Genomic DNA, 27,342 nt, shown 5'->3' on the forward strand with positions numbered 1-27,342 from the left:
AGAGGGCTGGTGAAGGACACAATCACTTGCACCTATGCACAAGAAAAATTGCAAGATTAAATTGCACATGAGAAAAATTGTTTCTTGCCAGACCTTGGCACCAACCATTGATATATATGCAGACAGTGGAAAAAATGCTTTGAGACATACAAAAGTAAAACTCAGAGTTCTTTATTCAGTGTTCAGTAAAGTGTTCAGACTGAAAAAATGTCCTCAATGATGTACATGGTTATTGTGTTGCTTTGTTGAGATGTTTGTTACCTTTTCACATAATAATGGGCTTGAAAATTATGAAATGAAAGCTAATGCAGGCAATAAAAACGCTGTATGTTTCTATCTGGCTTGCTCCTTTGGACAAAGAGGGGTCATTCAAATGAAAATAACTGGGATTAATGAAACATGAGAAGGTGAGAAAAACTTTGGAGCAACAGGTGGAATTATTGTTTTACTGTCAGATAAATGTGATGCAGTAAAGTAGAATAATTTCATACATTCCACAAGATGTTTGAAAAGCGGTTGTTGGAGACTCAGCTCCATGTAGACACGACTGCATCACATTCATGCAAACAATCAAACTCAAGCTTTACCGTATCCCAGCTGTGTTCTGAGGCCACTGCATTCCCACTGTTTGTGCTTTATAGAATGAGAAGACTGCCACGAGACAAATCTGTGAAAGAATTCAAGGTAAACACAAGAAACTTGTGCTAGAGAAAAAAAAATGGACCAGACTCAGTGAATAATTCCCTATAATCCCTTTAGACCAGCACCGGCCAACATGTCATTGGGGTCATCAGGTGGGAACCTCCTTTCATCAGTGTTTCATCTAGTTGGACCTACGACACCTCCAGGAGGCGAGACAGTGATCACTGGCGTCCCAGAGTCACCCCCCCCTAATGCCAGACATTACTGCTCCACACAACAAAACAACCATCTTGTTTTCTCCACAAGTACAAGCTACCTCAGCCTCTCACCAACTGCACACTAGTCATAGCGGGGTGGGGATACAAACCCTGGGTTGGGTAGGGAGTAGAAATAGAAGAGGTAAAGATAAGTAGGAATGGGATTCAAACCCTGGTTCAGGTAGGGGCTAATGAAAGTATAGAGGGTGCCAGAGGTGGAGGCAGGACAAGACACACCAGCAGATTCAGCAGACAAACTCACCTAAACAGTCCTACAGTCACTAAAAATGCCAGCAAAACTAAGGCCATACGGGCCAACTTACCTAAAATGGCCGCCTGGTTTCAAAAGCCTCACATGGGCCACACCCTCCACTTAAATATATCCTGGATTTCTTCCTTGTTTCTTCCAAGACTCTGTTTACCCTGAGTGCTCCCCCTGCTGGGCCCCTAGCTACTACTGCTTCTTCTAATCCAAATCCACTGATTGGACTTTACAGCCTCATCTGACACTTCCATCACTATTTTCCTCACACTCTGTCCACCTACACCCTCGTCCCTCAACAATGAGACAACAGACTTTGCAACAAATCCTCTACATCCTACTTCCACTGGACAGATCCTAACTTTCCTAACCAGAATAGTAAAACATGAAAAGGAAACACGAAGAGGGACTAATAAATAATAATGTGGAATTTAAAAAATGTGAGAATATAGATATAGATGAAAAATAAATCAATCTTTTCCAGATAGCTTTTGTAAACACTTCTCCCAACAATAGTTTTTGCTTTTACTGCCCCCCACTGATTTGACCTTTTGCTCTGGTATTCGTCAGCTGTTTTTGCTTTTCCTCACTATGGGTCTGCTCTTGAAAATTAAAACGCAGCTGCAAGCTTCTTGAAACCCCTAACTTTAAAGTCAGTGAGGCTATCCATTCGACCATACTGCCTCATTATTTGCTCCATGATGAGTGTCGTCATCGTTCTTCTGGCTAAAATTTGGAAGACTGGCGTACAGGATGGACACAACACAGTATTATATGTGCAAGTACAACATTGGAAGCGGTTACACAGTCTTGTGATCCCACACGATGATTCCAGCAGCATTTGTTGTAGCCATATTGAAAAGCTCCAGCTCCAGCTATAGCCTGTAGCTACCTTCTGGCCAGAGAAGAGACTCATTTGCACTTGGATTTAAAATTTACCCTGGGTCTAATTAACATGTGGTAGGTGTTGTGTAGTAGTTAGCTTTACTGACTTAGAAGTTAGTGGTGGAAGTTTGAGACAAGAATCTGACAACTTTCAGGTCACAGAAGGATAACAGCAACATCTATTTGGAGCTAGGGAAAGTATACAACTGGCAAATAACAACGGCCAAAAGGAAATAGCAAAAGCAACGGGGAATAAAGGAAGGAAAAATAAAGAAAGCAGAGTGTCTTACTTTCAGACGCCTGGGAGGAACGTGACCAGCAGATGGCAGCCTTTGATGGTCTTCTTCTAAGAGCCATCATTATGAGGAAGCTGCTGGTCTCCTCTTGAGATAAATGTTTTATCAGAATTGTTTCGGACAAAACCAAATTAACCAACCATTTTGGATTGTGAGGTTTCATCTGTTGGTGAAGCAAAGTTAATGGATGAGTTGACAAAAGCAACAACAAAAGCCGACAGAAGCAAGTATTTGTCTAAGGGAAGACTCAGGGACACATCTGGAAGCGTTTAACTGCTCAGTCATAAAAGGACCCTCAGCTCAGAGGAATGAGATTAACTAACATGAGTTTTTTTTTTAAACAAAAACAACCTAATTCCACTGGTGATTAAATAGAAAACTGATGCCTGATGGCGTCTCTGCCTGTGACGACATCCAATGACTGTTTATCTTTTCTATCGCCTAATATTTACCATGCACAGTCAAGTAAGGCATGTTAGTGCATGAGAGAACTGGGGGATGAGACCGCATTGACTGTCAGTGAATAACTCCAGCCCTCCACTCCGCAGGATATAGCATGAACCACCTCGTTCTTCCATGTTATAGAGGTGCAATCACCTCAGAGCCATTCAGCACTGTCATTAGATTTAAGTTTAACAGCTTTCTGCAGCATTCCTTTGAGAAATGCTGCAGTCTCAGGTTCTAAATGCAGGACTACGAGGTCAAACGCACATGTAAGCTTTGAGGAGCGGTGAATGCCATGGACTCACCTCCACAGTCGCATGACCCCATACTGCTGAACACTTCTGTGAGCACTGGGGAACTAAGAGAGCCAAATGTTCCGTCATCACACTGGAACACAGTGATGAACCCCTGCAACTCAAGCGGTCACAGCCTACTGGACTCCAACGTATGATGCACTTAGACATAAATACTCAGGTTGTCTAGGCTCTAATGTATTATCCTTTAACAGATAGAGTGTCACATCAGTGTTGAGGCTCTTTGGAAACAACCACAGTACCTGTCAGGTTTGCTTGTTCATTATTGAGAGCCGACAAACTGATGATGAACGTGTCTCTGGCAGCATTTTAATGGAACTCAGCCGTTCGCCGAGCTGTCTGCACTTCATGTCACACATCAGAGGTTTCATTGTCTTGGGCTTGCAGTGACTTGCCGTTTGCTTGTGTGAGACTCATTGAAATGTGTTCCATCCAACTGACCTTTGACCTCACACATTCACCAGACACAAAACATCATAAATGCACATGTCGTAACTTTATTTACAAAAGGTAAAAAAGAGACAAAAAATATATATCTTTAACCTATATACATTTAAATGTGTCACTATGAATTAGAAGGCCAGGAGTCATCAGATGTGGTGACGACAGCAGAGTGGCAACACTTTGGATCAGTGATGAAGGTAGGACCGCTGAGCACTGCAAACACAGACAGAACTCCAGAGCTCCACAGAAGCTTCTGGTTGTCTGATTTCAACACAGCTATTCATCAATTCCTACATGGAATCAGTTGTTTCTCCTCATTTAACAGGTCCTCAAATTTAAGGCCACTGTTTAAGAAAATGTTCGAGATTTCAAGAACGCAGTCTAATTACAAGAGGTCATTACACCTACTTACTCATACATCAGCAGCCTTAAGCCAACTGAGGCAAATCAGTGAGTTGGGACAGAAACAATCTGACATGAAAAGGAAAAAGCTAAAACCACTATAGAAAAGTGCATGAAAAAAGGTGGCGATATTACAAGCTGGAATTCAAGAAAAAAAATTGGAATATTATTCTACAATGTTTGACAATTCAGAAAATAAAGTTTTAAACATCAAACGGAATAAAATCCCTTATATGGAAAATAAAATGTAGAACTCTACAAATATGCAGTCTTAAGAGGAATAGGCCTAATCTTATCATTTCCTGATGATAACAGAGGCTGTAATAGTGTAGGGTTGGTAATATAACACAACAGTGTTATTATATTACAAGCTTTAAAGTTCTAATAGTTTAAGAATAAAAGCTCGTATTCTGTAATGATGTCATGATACAAAGAGGCTCAAACATGAAAGTCCTGACACGATGAGAATAAAAGTTCTGATTTTACTACATATTAAAGTGTTATCTTCAGAAAAACAAATGGTTGGAAAAATAATCGTGGTTTTATAGAAGAGCTGTTATTTTATGACAATTAGTAGTAATAACATGATGAAGGTCATATCAGAATAGAATATTAATATAAGCAGAAATAAATCAAATATCCTGTTTCACTGGATTTGGACTTACGTTTTCACTTCCCAATGACTTTGTAGTGTGACATGTGACAAGAACAAGCTGCGTCCGTGAGGAGAAGCGTACGTTACCACAGAGACCAGAGACTGAGCATCGAAAGCATCACGACTTAAAATACCATCGCTGCTCAGTTATGGAATAAAAAGTGTTCCAATTTACTTGTATTTATTACCTTTTAAGAACTCAATATAATCCAATTTTGTTCCTCAAAATCTCAAAGATGTTTTCGAACAGTGGCCCTAAAGTGTTTCTGCCATCAGACCTGCTCAGAGTGAGCGTGACATGCTGATGCTCGTGGTGTCAGCACTGTGTCTGAGAGCAGGAGGAGTAGAGGTACAGCAGGATGAAGCAGTCCATCAGAAGGATGGTGTAGAAGCACCTCTGCGTCTGCAGACTGCGAGCCCTCTGAAAGCGAGTCAGCAGGACGGCCAGCAGCAAGAAGAAGGTGGCAGTGTTGAGGAGGAGGAACAGTCGAATGTAGGAGGCTGTGCTGGAGAGACCCTCACTCCCTGCTGTGGCCAACATGTGAACCTCCTTGAATTTGCGTCCCTTGACTAAGCCGCCCTTTTTGTTCTTGCGGGCATCTGCATAATCTATGAAGGCCCGTGAATCTGCATCTCCTTCCTCTGGGCTGTCCTCATATGTACGCTTTAAAGTCCTCTGTCTCTCTTTCTTTTCATTCACCTCAATTTGTGCAAAAATGTCAGGCATACTCTCAGAAAGCTTCTCCCCAATGTTCACCCTCTTCCCCGCTTTCCCCTTGCTCTGTTTCTTGGACATAGCGAACATCTTCTCGATGACCTCCTCCGTCTTCTTCTTGTCGGCGAACTGGAGGAGGCGCTCCGCAGTCTTACGGAAGCTGGCGGTGTTGAGGACCCGTCCCAGGATGTGTCTCTCCATCTGCTGGAAGACAGGCTTGACATGCTGGAGGTTGTCCTCCACCACATTGACGTATTCTTCCACCTCGTCGGGTGAGCTGTCTTTCACAGCTGCTGCCCTCTCAAACACAATCTTCTTGTGGTCCAGCAGCACCATGGCGAAAAGACGCTTGCTCATGACCTCTCCGGTCAGCAGGTAGATGGTGTAGGTGTGGTGTTTAGTGGACAGGTAAATATCCACTCTCTGATCGTCCCCTCGCAAGCTGAAGCTCTGTACATCCATGCCTGGTCCAAAGAAAATATAGGCCACCCTCGTGTGAGGGTACCTTAATGGCACTGTGACATTCACATAGTTTGAGCCATTATATGGGTACCCCCGGGGGTAACTCCAGTATCCTGCCACTCCTTTGCTACTGTAGCCTGTGTCATCCATCCAGAACATCTTATATTTGTCCTCTCCATGGGATACAAAGGCTCCATGAACACCATCTACCTTTGTTCCCTGGAATGGAAGCTCCGTGTTGTGAAAGAAGGCACTCATGGCCCGGGCTGGACTGTCGGGCTCCAGGTGGAAGTGATCCACCAGGAGCAGGAGCTCTGGGTGCAGAAGGAGCAGATTTCTCTGAAAGTTCCTAATCTTCAGTTCGGGATTATAGGCAGAATGTCCCTCTCCTCGAATAAAGACCATTCCCTCCCTCTTCATAGCAGCTTCAACTCGGCCTTGGGCATCAGCTGCAAGCCCCACCTTGTACCTCAACCACTTGGAGTCGCAGGACTCTGTAACCTGTCCAGTCCAAGGCTTAAAGCAACTCCCTGAGAGATCTGAACCAAACAACACCGCATTATTCAACAAAGTGTATTTGGGTCCGTACAGGGCCTCCGTGATGAACGGGACACCGTTGGGTGCAAAGGTGAAAGTGTTCTGATCAGGGTGCTCGTGACCAGCGTTAAAGTTCTTCCACCCTTTAATCCACTCTTTGTACTTGTTCTTGTGAACGATGTCAAAGATGGCACGTCCCCCTAGTTTCCCAGACTTGAAGGAAAGAAAGGAATGGTTGGTGTGTGCAGGTAAAGCACTACCATGTGTGACCACTCCCCAGTCCTCAAAGTAGTGGAGCTGAGGTGTTCCAAAATCTGATGGTGGTTTGGGGATCAGGCCTGGGTCATACCTGCAGGACAGTGAGAAGCAGATGTCAGATGGAAAAAATACTAGCATAAACCAAACCAAAGTAGCACCCCAGTTCCCTTCATTAAGCTCGGACAAGGCTTGGACTATTGTTTGGTGAATGCGCTGAAAATTTCCAGAGCATTGGCTAATGGCCTGTGAAAATATACGGTGAGTTATAATGCTTCTGTACACTGAAAATTTCTTAAAAATGTCACAACAAGCACCATAATCAACCCTACAACCTCTTTAGCTCTCAGTCTTAGGTTCATATACCCAGGAAGGGCTGTGAAATACCCACAAGCTAGGGAGATGTAAAAATCTCCACTTCTACTTAAAGGGGACTCCAGTTTTTTAAAACCTGGACCTTATTTCCGGCATGAAATACGTTCATCTACTCACCGAGAACAGTTTGGCGAAAGTCGGCGTCCTTTGGAAGCTATTTAGAAAACTCACGATCGGTGTATATCCATATAACGGAGTGAACAGGGCAGGGACGATGCAGCCTCTAAATAAGGCATTATCTGTCTTTAATATTATATTATTTTAAAAATTAATATAATCATTACATGTTTTGTAATTAATTAATTGATATTAATCACATTTTAATCACATATAAATATTTGACCTGAAAACAGTCAGAAGCAATTTTTTTCACATGGATTTTAGTATATCATTGAATAATGACTGAATACATAAGTTTATTTTTTTCAAGGTGGTACTTAACCAACCGTGCTCTTATCAACGCTTTAATCGATCCGTCCGTTATTTTGTTTATGCCTTTTAATGGACAGGACAGATAAAAAGAGACAGAAAGCAGAGAGAGGGGAATGGCTCGCAGTAAAAGGCCTGCAGCGAAGACTGTAGCCTATATACCTGGTGCGCCTGCACAACCCACCACTACGCTACCGACCATCCCATCCGGGGCCAACCAAAGCGGTCTCATCAGCTTTTTCGTTCAAGTTTGACTATTGTTCACTGTAGTTTGTTGTTGTCTGAAGCAGTGGCGGCGCCAGAGGATTTTTTATGGTTCAACTACGGTGGGGCTAACCCACACAGCGGTGAGGCTAACCCACACAGCGGTGGGGCTAACCCACACAGCGGTGAGGCTAACCCACACAGCGGTGGGGCTAACCCACACAGCGGTGAGGCTAACCCACACAGCGGTGGGGCTAACCCACACAGCGGTGGGGCTAACCCCACACAGCGGTGAGGCTAACCCACACAGCGGTGGGGCTAACCCACACAGCGGTGGGGCTAACCCCACACAGCGGTGAGGCTAACCCCACACAGCGGTGAGGCTAACCCCACACAGCGGTGAGGCTAACCCACACAGCGGTGGGGCTAACCCACACAGCCCCACACAGCGGTGAGGCTAACCCACACAGCGGTGGGGCTAACCCACACAGCGGTGGGGCTAACCCACACAGCGGTGGGGCTAACCCACACAGCCCCACACAGCGGTGGGGCTAACCCACACAGCGGTGGGGCTAACCCACACAGCGGTGGGGCTAACCCACACAGCGGTGAGGCTAACCCACACAGCGGTGGGGCTAACCCACACAGCGGTGAGGCTAACCCCACACAGCGGTGAGGCTAACCCACACAGCGGTGAGGCTAACCCACACAGCCCCACACAGCGGTGAGGCTAACCACACACAGCGGTGAGGCTAACCCACACAGCGGTGAGGCTAACCCCACACAGCGGTGAGGCTAACCCACACAGCGGTGAGGCTAACCCCACACAGCGGTGAGGCTAACCCACACAGCGGTGGGGCTCAAATCAATGCCATAATTTCAATGTGAATATATATTCAATAAAACTACACCCTCTCACAGCTAGAAACACACAGAGAGAGACAGTGTAGTTAATAGTTAAGTTGTCCTAAAGCCATATGTAGTCGACCACACAACAGCCAAGAGTCAAAACACAGCCTGGACTGATTAAGTATGCTAATTTGCAACAAGACCGCAGCAAGGAAGAGCATGAAACGGGCAACACGCAATGACAAAGTCAGCAAAGTTTCCAAAAACAATATTAAAACTCACCAGGTTGAGTTTTTCAAATTAATACAATCCACTGGGTTTTGTGACAGCGTGCACTCAATTCAATTCAATTCAATTTGATTTATATAGCACCAAATTGCAACAATTGTCATCTCAAGGCACTTAAATAATATAGTCCAATTTAAGCCAATTCAATTCAATTGAATTCTGCCTGACGTTGGACTCCGCACTTCTCTTGGTTTTATGGTGGGGCTAATGGCAAGGCTAACACAATTCTTGGTGAGGCTATAGTAGATGGTAAATGGACTTGTACTTGTACTTGTATAGCGCTTTTCTAGTCTAACTGACCTCATTCATGGGGTTCAGTGTCTTGCCCAAGGACGCTTCGACATTGTCGACATTGCTTCGACATTCTGGGGAAGCCAGAGTCTAACCACCGACCTTCCGATTGGTGGGCGACCGCTCTTCCTCCTGAGCTACAGCCGCCCCACACTATAGCCCACCAAGCCCTACCCTGGCGCCGCCTGTGTCTGAAGTCATGAACGTTAGTTGGCGCTCCAGTATAGTCGGTATGCCTGAAACTCATCCAGTGACAAAAGTTCCACGGTGCAACGCATTCATTTTTGTGGAATGAATTAATCTTAATTAATGCGTTAAAGTCCCGACCCTGATAAATATATATACACACACATGTATGTATATTGTAGACACATTACCATAACACGTTCAGTGTTTAGGGAAAGTAGATCACAAACAGAAACAACAAAAATGCTGGGTATGTCACTCATCAAACACTACTGTTCTTATTTTGAGCTAAAAAAATAATAAATCAGCCACTTACCAGATGAACTCTGTGTGGAGAGTGCACCATCGCTGACCTTTTCCAGCCTGGCCTGGGCCTTCCATCACCCTGTTTTGATGAATCAGATCTGCCAGCCAGTTTCCACTGCCATTACGCAACACATAGCGGTCCAAGAAGACTAGCTGGCTCTCTGGCCCATAGAACCAGTTGTAGTTGGAATCTGCAATGGCTACAGTCCACTGAAATCCTGATATGGTGAAAACACAGTGAAGACAACTTAGAGCAAGCATTCTAAAATGCTGATGTACAGGGGTATGAAGAAGTTTGCAGTGCATATAAATGCCTCTTTAAATAACATGTGAATTCTTTGTGAATCACGATAGTGTACTAAACAGGGCTCTTTACAAAGTATATGGCCTGTGGTCACAAGTGCAAATTATTCACACTGTTCTGTAGTCTGTAATTACATAAGAAAAACCTTGCATTCAGGTGCTGAGAGGGTTCTTAGAAACGGGTTAGAGTAACTACAGCTTGTAATCAGACTCAATCATTTGTCAAATGAAAGTGCTTATGAAATGCTTAGCAAAACCGTGAACTAAACCCCCTAAAAGCCCCTTCAGCTCTCTCAGTGCTTACACTTCAAAACAGGACTGTGGCTCACCTCACTGAGTACTTGTACTTCCCTGAACAATTCCAAATACTTCTGTCCAGATTCTATTGTATCACTTCCCAGAAGGTTGTGTAAATGTTATCGAAATGGATCATCTGGACTGATGCTTATTTGAAATGCTGAGCTACCGTAGGTAACAGCACAGCTCTGTTCTGCCACTGTATTGTTTTTTTAACAACAACCCAAATAACTATCTCCTGCTGGTTTTTTACTCTCGTGTGTTTAGGATTCTGGGTTTTTGTGTTTGCATGTCATCTGTTTGATGATATTTTCAGAGATTTCTTTAGCTGTAGCGGCTGTGCTGGTGGGAACACTTCTCTTTACTTCACTTCTTAACACTTTCACTGTCATTTCCTGCTCACTGTATCACTCATTCACTCACTGACATGTTGTAATGCTGACATTTTGTGCTTAATGATTCTTACATTGACTGATATATACAGCCTCAGAGCAATTTATAATCTCATGCAATCTCAACAAAATAAAAATGCATGTCCTCTATCAGGTATACATCGCCCCTTTTGAACCTTAACTTCAGCATATTCAATCTAATTGCTTTAGATTTTCTACTTCTCTGTGTAAAATGCCTTTTCTTCACATTTAATAAGACTTTTAGTAAAATCCAAACTGATCTGACAACTTGCTCTTGGCTAACAGTAATAATAAAACAGATATTCTGCTTCCCACCTGTCTAGAAAGCTCCTGTTTTCCATCTTTCGTTTGAACATTTTTGGCCCAATGCGACTGGTAGCATGAAGTGGCTAATGAACGCCAACAGAGGAGGGGAACAGATTTGACAGTAGGCCTGAGTTTGACATGTTCCAACTAAACACAAAATGTAACAATTTAAGTACTGAAGTTGAAGTATTAGCTCTGTAGTAGAATAATACCCCCTGTCACTGGCAGGCTGGGTAACAGTTTACATTATTTGATAGTTAGTACCCATGCCTGGATTTGAAGCAGTTTCAGTAACTTGTTGTTCAACTGCTGAAGAGAAAGAGCAGTTATTGTATGTATATCCATTCAATACAACACCTGGGCAATTTGATGAACTGCTGAATCATTACTGGAATAGGGAAAAACAGTTCAACACTTGTTTCAGTCACTACCCACATCTTATGACCATCAGTGAGGGTTGAGACAAAGACGGACAAATAAACTGAAACCTTTGCCTTCCAGCTCAACTCCTTCTTCACCACGACGGACGGCAGCACCTTCTCTCTGAACAAGATCCCAAGATGCTTAAACTCCTCCACTTAAGGCAAGGACCCATCTCCAATGGGGAGGGAGCACTCCACCCTTTCCTGGCTGAGAACCATGGCCTGAGACTTTTAGGAGCTGACCTGACCACTTCACACTCTACAAACCCCGTCAGTGCTTGCTGAGGGTCAATCCCAGAGAAAGCCAACAAAACCACATCATCAACATGGAGCAGAGATGCAACCCTGAGGCTTTCACACTAGAAATCCTCCTTTCCCCGACTACAGACAGGGGCAGCCTTGGCAGAGTACAACATTCCCAACTTTGTGCCAAGAACGCAGATTCTCTTTTTTTTGGTTATACAGAGACCAAAAGCGAATCCAGTACCCCTTACTCCCTCAACAGGCCCGAAAGGCCTCCTTCTTCAGCTCGACGGCTTCTCTCACTGCAGGCCAGAGGGAACTGAAGATTTCCTGGAAGGAGGCCTCCACCAGATGTTCCCAGTTCATCAGTATGCGTTTAGGTTAACCATGTCTGTTCAGCAGTCTTCCCTTCCACCAGATCCAACTCTCCACCAGGCGGTGATCACTTGACAGCTTGAACAGTTACTGTCTTTGACTGGGACAGTCTGCAGATATGCAGATAAGATGAATTACCAGGCTCTCACCATTTCAACAACTCTGGATGATGTTACCTTAACCCAATCCTCTGGTCAATCTATCCACGGCACTGAACACCATATACAGCTGTAGGTGTGTTAACGTTGCATGTGTAGTTTGTTGGCATGGTTTTAAACAAAATATAGATCTACAAGTACAATCATTTCATGACGGTAATATACACAACATGTTTAAAAGCAGGAATAAAAGGTGTTATTACAAGTTGCTCGGTGCATTAGCGTTGCTGACATTGCTTGCAGATCCTGGTACTTACATCTTAGAGTACCAAACAGTTTCCTTTGTACAATCAACAAAGTAACTGTATTTATATAAAGTGAGAGGTATTGAGGAGTATTGGTGTGAATGGAAAAACAAGGTAATTTTGATTGCATTTTTTTCAGTAATTGCACCCCAGAAGCCCAGATTTTCATAACAGGTAGCATACTGTTTGATATAAATTCAAGTCAGTTGCAGTTGGTTGTACACGAGTGTGCAAACGTTCTTTCTCATGGTAGGGAGAAGCTGTCAGTCTCAACAGAGACACATCCCCTTCGGGATGAGGGCATAGAGCTCTTTAAAGCCTAGTGACTATCACAAGCTCTGATGAAATGCTTAGCAAGCATTAAACTATGTAACAACTATTTACAGCTAAATGCAGAAAAAACAGAAACCCTAACTGTTGCCCCTGACAGCTGCATCCCTTGGTGAATTAGGCTTGTCTGTTCAGCCAAGCCTCAGAAACCTTGGCGTTATCTTTGACTCAGCTCTGTCTTTGGAGCACCATTCAAAGGAATTCATTAGGAAGTGCTTCTTTCAGTTGAGAAATATCTCCAAACCCCAAAGACTTCTGTCTAAAAGTGAGCTGGAGATGATTATCCATGCTTTTATTTGATCTCATTTAGACTACTGTAACAGCCTTTTTGCCTGTTTTAATAGGAAGGAGTTTGGCCGTCTTCAGGCAGTTTACGCTGCTGCTGGGCTTTTAACCAACACAAGAAAGAGACATCATATGACTTCTGTCTTGGCTTCTTTGCACTGGCTACGGGTGCATTTTAGAATCAATTTTAAAAGTTCAGTTCTCAAGTTTAGAGACCTATCTAGTCAAGCCCCGGCATACATTGCTGATCTCTTAGCTATCCACCTCGCAGTCTGAGGTCAGCTGGTTAAAGACTGCGAGTGCTTCCATGGACCCATTTTAAGTCTTGAGGGGACAGGGCTTTTAATGCAGCGTTCCTCAGACTGTGGAACGCTTTGCTGGCATCTTTATTCTGCCTTGATTCTGTTTAAACTTTTAAAAAGCAGCTAAACACCCGTCAGATTATGCAGGCTTTTATTGAGACAAGGTTTTACGTTTTCATGTCGTGCTTGCTCTTATCCCACCTCTCTCTTATCTCTTATCTCCTGTGCTCTTGAGTTTTTATATGTGACTGTTTTTATTTGTTGCTTTCATTTTGTTCTTTGACTATTGTAAAACACTTTTGACCTGTAATAATAGCTATGTAAATAATCTTTACTCACTCGCAGTAGGAGACAGAGTGAGAGGCTGCTCACTTCTCCACTCCCCAGCCCTAAAACAGGCTGATTTGAGGAGTGTTATTTCAACGGGGTGATAACTTAAAGGCCATGATTCTCCACATCTCCTTTTAACTTGTTGCAGGTCATTGGTGAATAATCTCTGAATATTCAGTTAAAGAGCTGAACATTTTAGAGAACTATTTTAACATGTTTTCAGCAAACCCAAATCATTTGTTTCCATGCAAATCTCTGAATTGACTTTACTCTGATTTAAACACTGTCTAAAGTGCAAGTTTATCTTCAACAGAAAAGGCCCATTTTAAAGTGTTAGCGACAGAAAAACTTTCAGGGAACCTCAGCTTCTTACAAATTTTAGCACAGCTTTGAAAGCATGTCACAGAGAGTGAGACGATAGTTACCAGGCAGGATGGTCCTGTAGAGGAAGGCGAAGTGTTTAAGCAGCCAGGGGTGGTTGAAGTGGCTGATGGCAAAGTGACGCTGCACCAGGAACATGTACTGGAACAAAGAGCGGGTGGTGTAACTCCCATAGGCCACTCCCTCATAGAGGGAGCCATCTGTCACATCTTGCAAGAGGATCATGGACTTCTCCATGATGGATAGGGCCTGCTTGGTCCACAGGTAGGCCTCCTGAAGGTAACCTAGAACACAGCAATTTGAGACAGTTGAATAGATGGCAAGAGATAATTTTATATTGCATATTAGTGCTTATCATGGTGAATTTGTAGAAACTTGAATCTCTCTCTGTCTCAGTGGACATCAAATCTACTTTCACTTGTTTTCAGGGCTTAGTTAAACTAAAGTTGGAGTTAAAATGAGCCAGCAGCAGCAGGAAATGGAAATGTTTTATCTGGTTTTTCTGTTTGTTTGGTTTGTGTTTTAATTTACTCATTTTTCATTTTTCAATTCTCATATGTTCTACACAACAAGTCTTAGAACATTTTTACAATTATAACTGACTGAATGAGAAGAATGACACTTAATACAATAAATGTTCATATCATTTCCAGTTTTTCATTTACACTGTTCAAGCCTGATAATGGAGATTGAGAACTTGAGATTTAAAGTATATAAATATGTGTGTGATGTTACTTCATAGTTTTAGAAAATATAGCATTGCAGGAAAAAAAGCATCTTCTTTATGTGTTACCTACAGAGACCTTCCACACTTTGACAAACTTGCTGCTGTGGCTATGGAAAGCATGTCACCACTGTTCCACACTGCACCATATATACACACACAGAGTTTACTATGAGAACAAGTAGCTACATGAACACTTTGGCCACAGTTCATTAAGGAATCCCGGAGCCTTCAGTGGGCGCCCCGGCCCTCCCACTGGAGCCGTCCCCAGCAGTGTTTGGTTTAGGGACCGCAGGCCTGAACAGAGCGGTTATTTACCATCGAACATGAACTCTGTGCAGGCACAAAGACCACATTTACAAGAACGGAGGGTCACCGGTGCTTACGTACTACAGCCCACAATCCTTTTTTTTCACACCCATGTTCCTCAATGGATTATGGATTGTGTGTGAGAGCTGCATGAGTGCACAGGATACTGAAGTTGCTATTGCGGGTTATTAGGTCACTATAATCAAAGTATAAGCTGTGTCTCCATCCTAAGTAGAAAGTCAAGCTTGTTTACAGCACATGTTGCACTCTGCTAGGGTTGCCCCTTGTCACTGATAGTGGTTTTAACAGACAGGGTCTCAAGTCCTAGTCAGTCCTAGTCAGCTGTAGGAGGAAGATAACTCATTTGACAAGACTCTACAGTTTGAGTTTTGCTTCCCCATGTGTTGAAGTGTCCTTGGACAAGACACCGAAACCCATGTTGCCTCTGATGCATCCATTGACGTGAATGCGTGTGACAGAGAAAATAGCAGTGTAGCCTGTAACACGGTATAGAATAAGACATAGTGTGTGTGTGTGTGTGTGTGAATGGCTGAATGTGGCTTGTAGTGTAAAAGAGCTTTGAGTGGGTAGCTACACTAGAAGAGTGCTGTATAAGTACAGTCAATTAACCATTTAGGTGGGGACAGGAGGGTCTGGTTTAGGAACCTCAGGATCACATCTCTGCACTTTGCAGATGACTTTGTTCTGTCGGCCTCTTCAAGCAATGACTTTCAGCACACAGCAGTTCACAGCCCAGAGTGAAGCAGCTGGGGTGAACATCAGCCCCTCTTAATCTGAGGCCATGGTTCTCACCAGGAAATGGGTGGAGTGCTCCCTGAAGGGATGAGGAAGGGTCATAGCCACAAGCTGAGGAGTTCAAGTACCTTAGGGTCTTGTTCACGAGTGTAGAATGGAGTGACATATGGATGGATATACTGGGGCTTGTCAGCAGCAACAGTGGTGAAAAGAGAACTGAAGTGAAGGTAAAGCTTTTGATTTACTGATCCATCTTTGCTCCAAACCTGATTTATGATCAGTAGATTTGGGTAATAACTGAAAGAATAAGACTTTCCTCTGGAGGGTTGCTGGTCTTGTGCATCCAGGAGGAGCCCAGAGTAGAGCCACTGCTCCTCTGCAACAGAAGGAGTCAGCTGAGGTGGTTCAGGCATCTGATTAAAATTCCTCCCTTGGAGGTTTTTTTGGGCACATCCATTTGGGAGGAGACCCCAGGGCAGACACAGAACTCACTAGAGGGCTTAATCTTTTCATAAATCTGCAACTTCTCTCTCTCCACACTGTATCGGATTTATCTTTTACTTGTTTCTCATTCAGAATCTTCACCATCACTTTATACATTGCTTTCCCATCAGCTGAATGCAGGTTAAGGTTGCCATGGATCCCTAGGTCCAGCAGTGGACTTGTGTAGCTGGACTCACGGAAACCAGGACTAAAACCAATGTCAGGAAAAGGATCTTCATCATTGGGCTGAAGGTTACCTGAACTGTACCCCTCTAAGAGGGCCCTGTCCCCATCATTCAAAAGTGCAGCCATTTTTCTAAAAGCCTATGAGCATACATCACAGACCTCAGTCCCAAAGAAGAGGCAAAGGCCTCTGCATCCTGTAAACCGTTCCCAGCTTCCTCAAAGACATGTCGCAATTTAAATCAGTTACACGCAGACAATACATTCTTCAGTCCTGGGGTGTCATCCCCACATAAGTCAACACGAGCCCCCAAGAAAACCGGTTCTTCAATCAACCAATGGAGAGAAACCACTGGATTCAGCCAGTGGTGCTTGATCAGGCCCCAGACCTTGAAGCAACTCTGATAGAAGGGTGACAGTCCACTTAAAGAAAGTTTCTTATGATCCACTCGGAACAAGGCACAATCCATTCTCAGCGTGTCCACCTCCCGCAGAATAGCAAGCGACATGGGGCGGCAAACCATACTTTCTGTCCCCAGCAAAAGCTTCTGGATGAACTGTAGGTGGAAGGTGGCCTTCCTGCTTATCAAGTTGATGAGGCCCTGCCCGCCCTCATCCTTGGCCAGGAAGAGCACACTCTGAGGGACCCAATGTTGCTTGTCCCAGAAAAAGTCAACCATGAGTCTTTGGATTTGGGCCAAGAGTCCAGCAGGTGGTTCATCACAGGCTAACCTGTGCCACAGCGAAGAAGCGACCAAGTTGTTAATCACTAAGGTTCGCCCCCTATAGGACAAATGGGGCAGAATCCATTTCCACCTTTCCAGATGACCCTTGACCCGATCCAAAGTGCCCTCCCAGTTCTTCTTAAGAAAAGTGTCATGACCCAAAAAACCCCATGGTACTTAAAACCATCCCTTTTCCAGATCAACCCACCAGGCAAGCTGGAGGGCAGCCCGTTCCAGTTTCCCATCAATAACGCTTCACTCTTCCCCCAGTTAACTGTTGCAGATGAGAAACTGTTAAAAACTTCCACAATACATTCAAAAACTGTTACATCATCAGCATAAGCAGACAAATAAAAGCAACTGTTACAGTCAGGAAATGTCAGACCATTCAATTCAGATCGCAGTTTGTGAAGCAATGGTTCTATAGCCAAGGAATAAAGCATCCCTGACATAGCACAACCCTGCCTAACACCCCTACAGACCTTAAAAGGAGCGCTCAAACCACCATTGACCTTAAGCACACTCTCAATGTCTCTGCACATGATTTTTATCATGGCCCTAAAGCCAAATGCATCCAGTGTTTGCCAAAGATACACATGTTCGACCCTGTTAAAAGCTTTTTGTTGGTCTAATGAAACCAAGCCAGCTTTAATGCCCTTTTTGTGAGAGAGATCCAGAAGATCGCGAACCAGAGCAATATTATCCAAAATTTACCTCTGTGGTATACAGTAAGTCTGATCGATGTGTACAACTTGTTCAATTACCCCACGCATCCTTGTGGCCAAGGCCTTGGAAGCTATTTCAAAATCCACACACAGGAGAGAAACAGGACGCCAGTTTGCTATATTTCGTAAGTCACCCTTCTTGGGTAGTAAGGTGATAGCAGCTCTTCTGCAACTTTGTGGTAGTAGGCCTTTTTTTAAAACTATCAAGCAGGACACCCAACAAGATGATAAACCATCAATTCCTGGCGCTTTACCATTGTCCATACTCATAAGTGCAGAGTGGAGTTCATGAAGGGACAGAGGTTCATCCAAAGCAGTAGTGGCTGATTTTTATATTTTGGGTAACCCATCGTAAAAATCACTGGCTATATCTTCTGCATTAGCAAGCTCGCATTTATACAGACCAGCATAAAAACCTAAAGCGTGCTTACGAATATCAGTAAGATCGGTGAGCTCATGCCCAGTGTCTGAGAGCAGGCAGCGGATAAGTCTATCCTGCCCATTCTTCCTCTCCAGATTAAAGAAAAACTTGGAGGGTGGATCCATCTGGTTGAGGCATTGAAACCTAGAACGCACCAGGGCTCCCTGGGCTCTTGTACCTAACAAATCAGACAATATGTTCTGTTTACGCTTAAGTACTGTAGAATGTTCTTCATATTCAGTGGCAGCTACTAGCCCTTGCAGATCAAGGATTTCATTCTCCAGGGCTGTCATCGTTTGAGCCATTTCTTTTGTTACATTCAGTGTATACTGCTGGCAAGCTGTTTAATTTGTACTTTTCCGCTGTCCCACCATTGCTGCAGGGAGGAATACGTTCTCCTTTCCTTCCAAAAAGTTTCCCAAAAAAAAAGGGAAAAATGTCCAAAAAATCCTTATCATCTAACAAAGACACGTTGAAATGCCAGTAGGCACTTTTAGGCTTGATCGGCTCCATAATTACACTACAAATTACTGCACTATGATCAGAGAAGCCAACAGGGGATATTTTGACAAATGTGCATTTGACAAAATTATCTTCCGTGAGGGACTACTCAAAGGGAGAACAGGTGTCAAGGAGCCCTTAATAATAATACCATGTTGAGTGGCCTCGTTTGCTTTCTCAACAGAACTAAGATCCACGAGGCAGAGACTACATGCTCATGCCCCACGATTTCCCCAACAGCTAGACTGCACTCCTCTATACTGACATCAGAAACCACCTTGATGCCATGGCGTCATGTCAAACTTTCAAAATCCATTGTTCTCCCACGGGGTGCCGGCCTCCCAGCAAACGCTGGAGCGCACCGCCGCAAAAAGTCAAACAAACACCACAACTATCCTCAAAACAAACAAAGAAAATATTGTCACAAGGACACAACAAAAAAATATAAAGTTAGAGAATCAGTCACTCACAGCACTCGGCTCAATCTCACACGCATGCGTAGATAGACAGACAAAGACTAACTGAGAAAGAAAGAAAGTAAGACAGACAGACAGACACTGCCCTTCTATGTGGTGGTAAAATGAGCTTGCTCCTGAAAACATAACGTCATAAAAAATAAATAAATAATCAGCCATTGTTTTTCAGGGCAATCAGGAAATGTATGAAGCACTGCTTCTCCTCACTGAGAGCCTCAGCACACAGACTTTAGCTAAATAACAAGGCAGAGCACAACATTCCACTCTTTATTCACAATTCCTAATTTCTTCACAGCATTCCCAACTGTTTTATGATTAACATCAAAGCCCAAACCATGCACGCATCGCTCTGGCAGACACTGCAGTGTGGGTGGTCAATATGAAGGCTCTGCCAAATGTGCTGGAGCAGATCAACTGTGGGTAAACAGCTTAGTTTGACATTCAGCTTCAAGTCACCTACAAGCAAACGGCTCCATCAGGACGGCACTGAGAACCACTGCAGCCGATTCTACTGTTTTGTTGCTGGTTTAAACAACTACACAGGAAAAATCCTGAATGAATATGTACTTTAACCTTGGATGCCAGCTGCATTTTTCAGACAACTATGTGTTCTATTCAAACATTAAACTGTTTAAATGTACACGTCACAAAATAATTCTAAAGAATAGTCAAACACCAGCTGTTCAAAAGACAACTTACTGAGAGCAATTCAGATTTCATCAGATAATGTTCCACTTGTGGACTTCCCTGATGGAACAGGTGTGGATAAAAGGTCAAGCCCGTTAGCTACACTGACATGCACAACATATATCACATCATTTGCATTCCATACAAATTCTGTTATCTACTACACACCCACCGCCGGTACAAACTGCTGAGAGTAGGGTCGGTGTGTCCCACACACGGTGTTCCTGATGGCATGTTGTCTGTCATCTGTCTGGGAGAAGAATGTCATATAACATATAATATCATAGGCCAGGGATTAGTGGCGTACGAGGTAACTTCAGGTTCAGCTCCACATTTTCAGCTTTAGAGATCATAACAAACAAAAGCACCTGAGCATCAGAAAATCAGTGCAGGAACAGTAAGAGGCTCTCTATCCAACTATGACTGGAGCCAAAGACAGTCTGACCATCACTCAGAAGCATTTTATTAGAAGTGTGTTAGTCAAAGTCGTTACTCTCAAGCTTGTTCCTACTGAGTTTTAGAAATGTGGAACATTTATACCTTTATTGATCAAACTTTTCTTTGCATTTTTCTCCTACATTATGCATGAGAAAAAGGATGTTCAGTGGGGGCAGCTCAACAGGATGCATCATGGTTGATGCTGAATAATTCAATTACAAAAACCCATTTCCAGATTGCTCTGTCTGCAGCAGTGCACCAAAAAAGCTGCCACACCTTGTATGAAAGCATCTTGAAGGCAGATGAATATTAACAGCAGACATAAATCTCTTGAAATATTGCTTCCATGTTGACAATGACTGATGATTTGATCTCCCCAGACAAGATTAAAGCTCTGCAGTGATGATGAGCTGATGAAATTCCTTTTATCGGGCAGCATTTTGGCATCTTTGTAGGCTGTAACTCGGACCCACACACTGTTTGAGGTCAAATATTTCCACACAGTGATCATTTTGCCGTGTGGGAAACATCCCACATTGAACAAATGTGTAATATCTCTTGAGAGTGAGACATTGGGTATAACTGAAAGTGTTCTGGGACTGCGTTAAGCGTCATGCAAAATGACGAGTTTTAGGCCAGCAGCGGATCTATCCCAACACAAAGAAGGTGTACTTTCTCCAATACCTACAAGCACTATGAAAAATGTTCCTGATCTAAGAAATCACCAAAAGAAGAACACAGGAATTCAAATGCTGTGGGGCCAATGGCTGTGAAAACTCTTTTCATCTGGATCAAAGGGGCGGACATCCAGAGACCAACATTATCATGGAGTGTCTCTACAGCCAGGACCAGGAACTCACCTTGGGTCATGTAAACCAGACTTCCTGTGAGCAGAGCCACACAGTTGGTGGGCTGATGGTTGTGCAGGTACTGGAACCCCCAGCCTCGGACGTAGGACTTCTCATACATCAAGCGCGATGCATTGCCTATCACCTGCAGGAACCGCTCCTGTTGCCCCTTGTTCAAGTACTCATACAAGAAGTCATAGGCTGTGGCAAACCCAACCAAAGAGTGTGCCAGAGGAACTTCATCCCAGGGGGCGTCTTTGACCAACCTGCAATACATGCACAGGACAGAGCTGAAGAGAAGGCATGGTGCAGAAAACAAAGACATTCAGCGCTAAACAAGGGTCGGCAAATAGCTCGTCATGGGTGGGAAACCTTTCCTTTGATTAACACAGCAGTAAGAGTCAAAAATAAGAATCTTACACCACAATTACCGCTGCGCCAATAAAGTCCCACATAAAGAGACATTAAGCATGGAGCAGACTTCTGCTGCTCAACACATGCGAAGCTCCAACACTGATGACTTATGGGACTTTCTGGAGAGAATGCTTTAAGAGGAAAATGAGGTGTTTTGCAATCATTCTGCTCAGATTAATGAAAAAGAAACGAACATCTGATGTGGTGATGAAACCAAGGAGCGTATATAAACAGCCATTAAATGAGCCGGTCGATCAAACCAGGACCTACACAAAGGTTCTGTTGAGATGTACAAGAGCATGACATCATCTCCAGTCTCGACTGCTGTACACGAAGGCTTTCTTTCAGAGAAGTTTAGGAAAAAGGGAAATCTGTCTACATATTTAGATGAATTCATATCTGCACCAGCATGTCGGATTGAAACCTCAAATCTTTACAACCTTGAAAAAGTTAAGTGACTGTTGTCATTAAAAGCTGTGAGCTGTGTGGATGGGAACAGAGGAGGGAAAACCAATGCTTCTGAATCCGTAGTCATCCTTAGCACATGAGACTTGTTTCCTGCAGCAGAGAAGCAGCAGCAACAGCAGCCCACTGATCAGAGAACGCTCCAAAGTGCCACAGAGATGCTGTACATGTGCATTTGTGGGGGACAAACTCAGACCAGTGTTCAGTCTTCAAAGGTGTCCTTGAACGTCTGTTTCTGGAATGTTAGCAAGAGAGCATCTGAGGCATGGACTGGATTACTTTCCAACAGATTCCATCAGAAAGGGATGTCAAACACATGGTGTGTGCCAACAGTATGCCCACCCCTAACAACCCCCGCCCCAAAGCTCCCATCCTCTCCAGCAGCTGTGTACCTGGCAGCAGCTGGATGATTTCATTCCATACTAGACCTCGAACAGGTTGAGAGGTGGAGAAGATTTATTTAAAGCTTCTTCATATGTCAGTTTGTATAAACGGAAAACCAAAAAAAGTCACTGTTCAACTGCTGGAATTCCCCTCTATATGTTTGCTCGTGCTTTCAAAAAAAGAAAAAGGCCTGGCATGAAACAGAAGCTCTTCATTGGAACATGGTTCTGGAGTTGTTGCAGACATAATTGAGGCTTGTGAATACCACAGCTGACTGATCCTGGAGCCACTCTGTAGAAGCCATAAGAGGTTCAGTGACCATAATAAAAGTGCGGCCAAGGAGAAAACTCACAGTGTGCTCTCGAGATGTGAAAACACATGCTCAGTGGCTTTTTAGTTACTGCACCAATATTATGAAAAATGCCTTGTAAATTGCACGAATGCCGCTCAGTCTAAACCCCTCCCCAAAATGAGCTGCTGGAAAGCCCCTTCCTCCGTTTGAGTGGTTCACTGACAGGGATAAAAAAAAAATGCGTCTGATTCAGTGAAGCTATCTCTGCTTTAACTCCACTGGAACATCAGATCTGCATCAGATAAAGTACTGTGCACCACAATAATGATAAAGTAAGAACCCCAACATTTACTTTCTTTGGTATCTTTCCTATTTTGTTGCCTTACAACTTGGAGTTTTGGTGGCTTTGTGTCATTTGATCATCACGTTTTCTACTTTGAAGGCACAACATACATGAAAATTGAGACATTCAAGAAAATTAATTCAAACTGAAGAACAGAGCATTAGAGATGCAGAGAGAGCCATGGGCTGTAAAGCATGTGACGCTGAAATGTGAGGAGGGCTGCGACTGCTTTACTCCACCTTTCAGCAGGTCTCACAGCACCTGCTTTGGAGTAAATGTTAAAAAGGACCTTTAACTTTTCTGAGATTCTCTCAGCAGTCAGCTGCAGGCCTGTAGGCTGCTCAGGAGTGGATTTAGAACCTTATTTGATACCGTTTGCATCCAGCGCTAAATAAATCCTTTCCTGGTTTTGTGGCTGATTTATTCTTTGAAGCATGGATGTGAGCTGTCTTGACTTCAGTGAGCTAAGCACACACAGTCCCAGCCTTGATAAACAAAGCTTATCTCGTTCTAAATTCTGTTACGCAGCAGAAGGAAAATGACTCCCTGACATGGAACCGGTTTGTGTAGCTCGAACAGTGAATCGGTCCTCGCTCAGTCCACACTCCGGCTGCACAGAGATGGCGTGGCCTTGTGTCTCACAAAGAGTTACTCACACATGTGAAAACTGAATCCAGCCTTTGGTGGAAGCACATATTTCCTGTTTATGTGCAAAGCATTTTGACAAAGCTTCTCATCCCACTCAGCTGGTTATCATGTCTGTGTTTACTGTGCACAAACTACTCTGGAGTCAGTTCTCGTCTGGTCACCTGGATCCTGAGCGGCAGTTTTAACCCGGGCCTGAACGATCCAGCTCACATGTGAATGTTTCATTTCCTCTCCCCAGGGGGGTGGGGGAGGGTATGTTCAACGAACAGCTGCAAAACATATTTCCTGGACGACAGACTTATCAGACCACAATGCATCTCTACCAGAGTTCTGCTCCCGGGAAAGATGAAAACACTCTGGAGGTGGGATTGGCTGAAAAGGAGGAATTACTGTTCATGAAATGATGGTCACCACATGGAAATGAAAAAAAGACTCACCCATCTGCACATTCTGACTGATTCCATTGGACCATAAATTCAACAACAAAGGCATAAAAGCTTTCATTTCCACATCCAGCAGACTTTTAAGCATGGCCTTGAATCTCATTTCTCAGCAAATCAATTGATCAAATAATAAAAGAGAGAAAATCTACCAACTAGGCTGAGCGGCCATCCTCTCCATGTAGTCCTTGGCCAGGTCAAGGGCCCCGGCCCTGTGTGGGTACAGCAGGCAGAACATGGACAGCACGCCCAGGTTGTTTCCGTACACCTCGTTCCAGCGGGCACTGAACTCAGCCGGACTCCAGGGGGGCAGGTACTTCTCTGGCTGCTCCAGCATGGTTTCTCCCGCTTCGCGGATCCTCCTGGCCATTTCCCGGTGAGTCCCTGCAGCTGCGTACTGCAGCTCCTCCACATCCCCATGACTGAAGTACAGCATAGGATGACCATCGTAGTTGCCTCCCATAAACGGGATCCTTCCACGGAGGTCCACTTCTGCTGTGGGTGTTGGAGTAAGCAGGGGCCACAGAAGGCTTATGAAGAAGACTGTGGGAGCCCCACGGGTGTGGGTTCTCATCGTCTCATCAGAGATGGGACCGTGGCATTTCTGAAGGAGCTCATCTGAGAGGGAGAAAAGAGGAAAGTGGGGGAAGATGGATTTGAGAAAGCCGGCCCAGACTCTGCACAGCCTTTTCTAACAAAAGCCCTACATTCCTGGAATAATCAGATCCAGCTGTTGGCCTGATGCTGCAGGTTTTCCATACTGATACAGGCCATTATTGAACTGCACACTTAGGAAGTGATCAGTGCTGCCTGGTAGGCAGAGGGCTCACATTTCTCCTGGTAACCATGAATATAATGATACAATTCAATCTCCTTTTACAGATCAGGAGCTTTTATGCCTCTACACGCTGTGTTCATTCCCCCAAATCTTTGTCTGATTTAGGCGAGTACAGCCATGCAGACCCAGACGAGCAGGACTAGAGGTCATAAGTGGCCCATTCTGCGAGTCAACTGAAAGCAGCTTTAAACCGCAGGGCTGTGCTTCACACATGTGTCGCTGCTCTGAACATGAGCGTAAATTCCATGACCTTATTGGAGCTCTCTGCAAAGGCGTGGTGGAAAGGCTTTTGGTTGGGACTTAAAGGACGTCTGGATTTGCATTGTGTTTGGGAAACTGACGCTGAGACGTAAAAGTGGTTTTCCTCCTGAAGTTAATCTGACATTTGACCTTATGAGGCGTTACATTCCTCTGCATGAGGAAGGAAGAGCAAACCATCAGGACAGCTTTGGTCCAATCTATCACAGTGAAGCTGTGACTGTGAGGCCTCGTGGAGAATGCCTGAATTAAGACATTTTCTTCAGGTCCGAGCCACACAGGAGTGACTTTGTATGACTCTGATGTATAAACTCTGCCTCCCTTTTTCATTAGCACAGGGTCCTATTATCAGTGAATCACTGTATGCCAACTCCACAAAGCAGAGAAGTGCTAAATGTTTTACATGTCTGGAAGAGCCAGCAGCCACGTTTTAACGTTCACCGGCTCTGGCATTAAACTTCCAGAAGAAGAGCTCAGTTGTAGGCTCCCACATACCAGACATGGCCTCGGGCCTTTAAGAGAGCCTCTCTGGGTGGAAGAATTAGTCACATTTACGTACTTCCCCTTAGGACTCTCCTTAAAAAAAGCTTATTTTTCTTCATTTACAAGCCTCCGGTAGTTTACTCATTTAGTTATAATTCTAGTTTAATTAAGCCGACATTAAAATCATGACTTGCACGTTGCCTTGTCCCGACCCAGCCAAGACACTCGTTTACAAGAGCTAAGAGCTGTTGAAATAAATAGTTGTGAACAATTGCCACTCAACGTTGTTCCAGAGTTAAAACAAGTTGGAAGAGCTGAGGTTTCACCCTCAAACAGCCACAGAAGGCGTCCCTCCCTCCCTCCCTCCGCTGGCTGCTGCCGCTCCGGCTTCGTGCCTTTAACATGTTACTTTTCCTTTTTCTAACTTTCCCCTTCAACAGTTTTCACACTGGGTCTTTATTCTCTTTACAATGTTACACATCCGCGCCTTTTAACTTTAAAGAAGTCCACTCCAGCAAACTGCTGCCACTTTTACTTGATCAGTTATCGATGGTATTGATAATCCAGGCACAGAAGAAACCTTGTTCCTATCGACCACGAAGAGACTCCGCGAATAGTGAGGGACAAAAAGTAGTTACCTGTCAGAGGCGCTGCTCACAAATCCATATGCAGCCGTCATGTCTCACCCTTACAGTTTAGTCCTTTGAAAGATGAATTTGTCTTTTTTATTATTTCAATTTAATGTTTAAAGAAACAAAGTTAGACAGAGGAGGAGAACGTGTGAGAGAGTGGAGGGAGCGTCATTCTAGTGAATGAGGAGGGGCAGAGAGAGAGAGGCTTAAAGGGGACCTAATGAAGAAAGTAGCAGTTCTCCTCCCACTTTCTTGCTGTTAGCGAAAGAAAGGCTCAGAACTAAGACCGACACAGCACAGTAAATGAGTTAGCTTCTTCTCTTTTTCTTCCAACTGTGTCATAGGTCTACCGACTTCAGCTGAACATTTGAAACATGAGGAGGCTATGGGAGCTAACTACAGTAGACAGATAATAAATCTGTCTTTTCAGATAATAATAATTTAGTTGTCATTGGTAGTTATGATTATAGTGACTAGTAAACTAAGACATATACAAATTAAGCAGGAAAACACGACACCTGGAAACACCAGTGGGTTCATGCTCTTTTGCATCAATTTTAAAGTGAGAATAAAAAATTGTCAACCTTGTTTTCAGATAGATTTGTCATTTCAAAAGTTTTACATACAGTTTGGTCCATATATATTTGGGCACTTTTTTATCTGTTTACTGAAACATATTCCAATTATAGTTATATAATGGACAGAGACATAATGTGTACTCTCAGCTGCCATTTGGGGGTATCCACATTCAAATTGGATGGAGGGTTTAAGAGTTTCAGCTCCTTAACATTCGCCATCCTCTTTTTAAAGGGACCAAAAGTAACTGGACAATTGACTCAAAGGCTATTTCATGGGCAGATGTGGGCAATTCCTTCATTATGTCATTATCAATTAAGCAAATAAAAAGCCTGTTGTAGATTTGAGGTGTGGAGCTTGCATTTGGAAGATTTTACTGTGAACAGACAACATGCGGTTAAATGC

The 27,342-nt window shown here is 43.9% G+C and overlaps 1 protein-coding gene across 3 annotated transcripts; it reads right to left on the reverse strand.

Annotated features, from left to right (window-relative positions):
- Window positions 1-3,531: 3,531 nt before the first annotated feature.
- On the reverse strand, window positions 3,532-26,541 carry dse (dermatan sulfate epimerase). Of its 3 annotated transcripts, XM_072362792.1 has the most exons (6): window positions 26,368-26,541; window positions 24,303-24,768; window positions 21,177-21,430; window positions 13,933-14,172; window positions 9,509-9,716; window positions 3,532-6,664 (listed from the first exon to the last, which is right to left on the reverse strand). In XM_072362792.1, the coding sequence occupies exons 2-6, from the start codon at window positions 24,722-24,724 to the stop codon at window positions 4,918-4,920; spliced, it is 2,871 nt and encodes a 956-aa protein (XP_072218893.1). In that variant the 5' UTR covers window positions 24,725-24,768; window positions 26,368-26,541; the 3' UTR covers window positions 3,532-4,917. The 3 variants fall into 3 exon arrangements, with proteins under 3 accessions (XP_072218893.1, XP_072218895.1, XP_072218894.1); XM_072362794.1 differs by lacking the exon at window positions 26,368-26,541 and having other exon boundaries at window positions 3,534-6,664; window positions 24,307-24,392; XM_072362793.1 differs by lacking the exons at window positions 24,303-24,768; window positions 26,368-26,541 and adding an exon at window positions 23,872-24,010 and having other exon boundaries at window positions 3,534-6,664.
- Between the last annotated feature and the right edge of the window lie 801 nt (window positions 26,542-27,342).

The sequence above is a fragment of the Leuresthes tenuis genome, unplaced genomic scaffold (genome assembly GCF_036924035.1).
Source record: "Leuresthes tenuis unplaced genomic scaffold, fLeuTen1.0.hap1 SCAF_13, whole genome shotgun sequence".
NCBI lineage: Eukaryota > Metazoa > Chordata > Actinopteri > Atheriniformes > Atherinopsidae > Leuresthes > Leuresthes tenuis.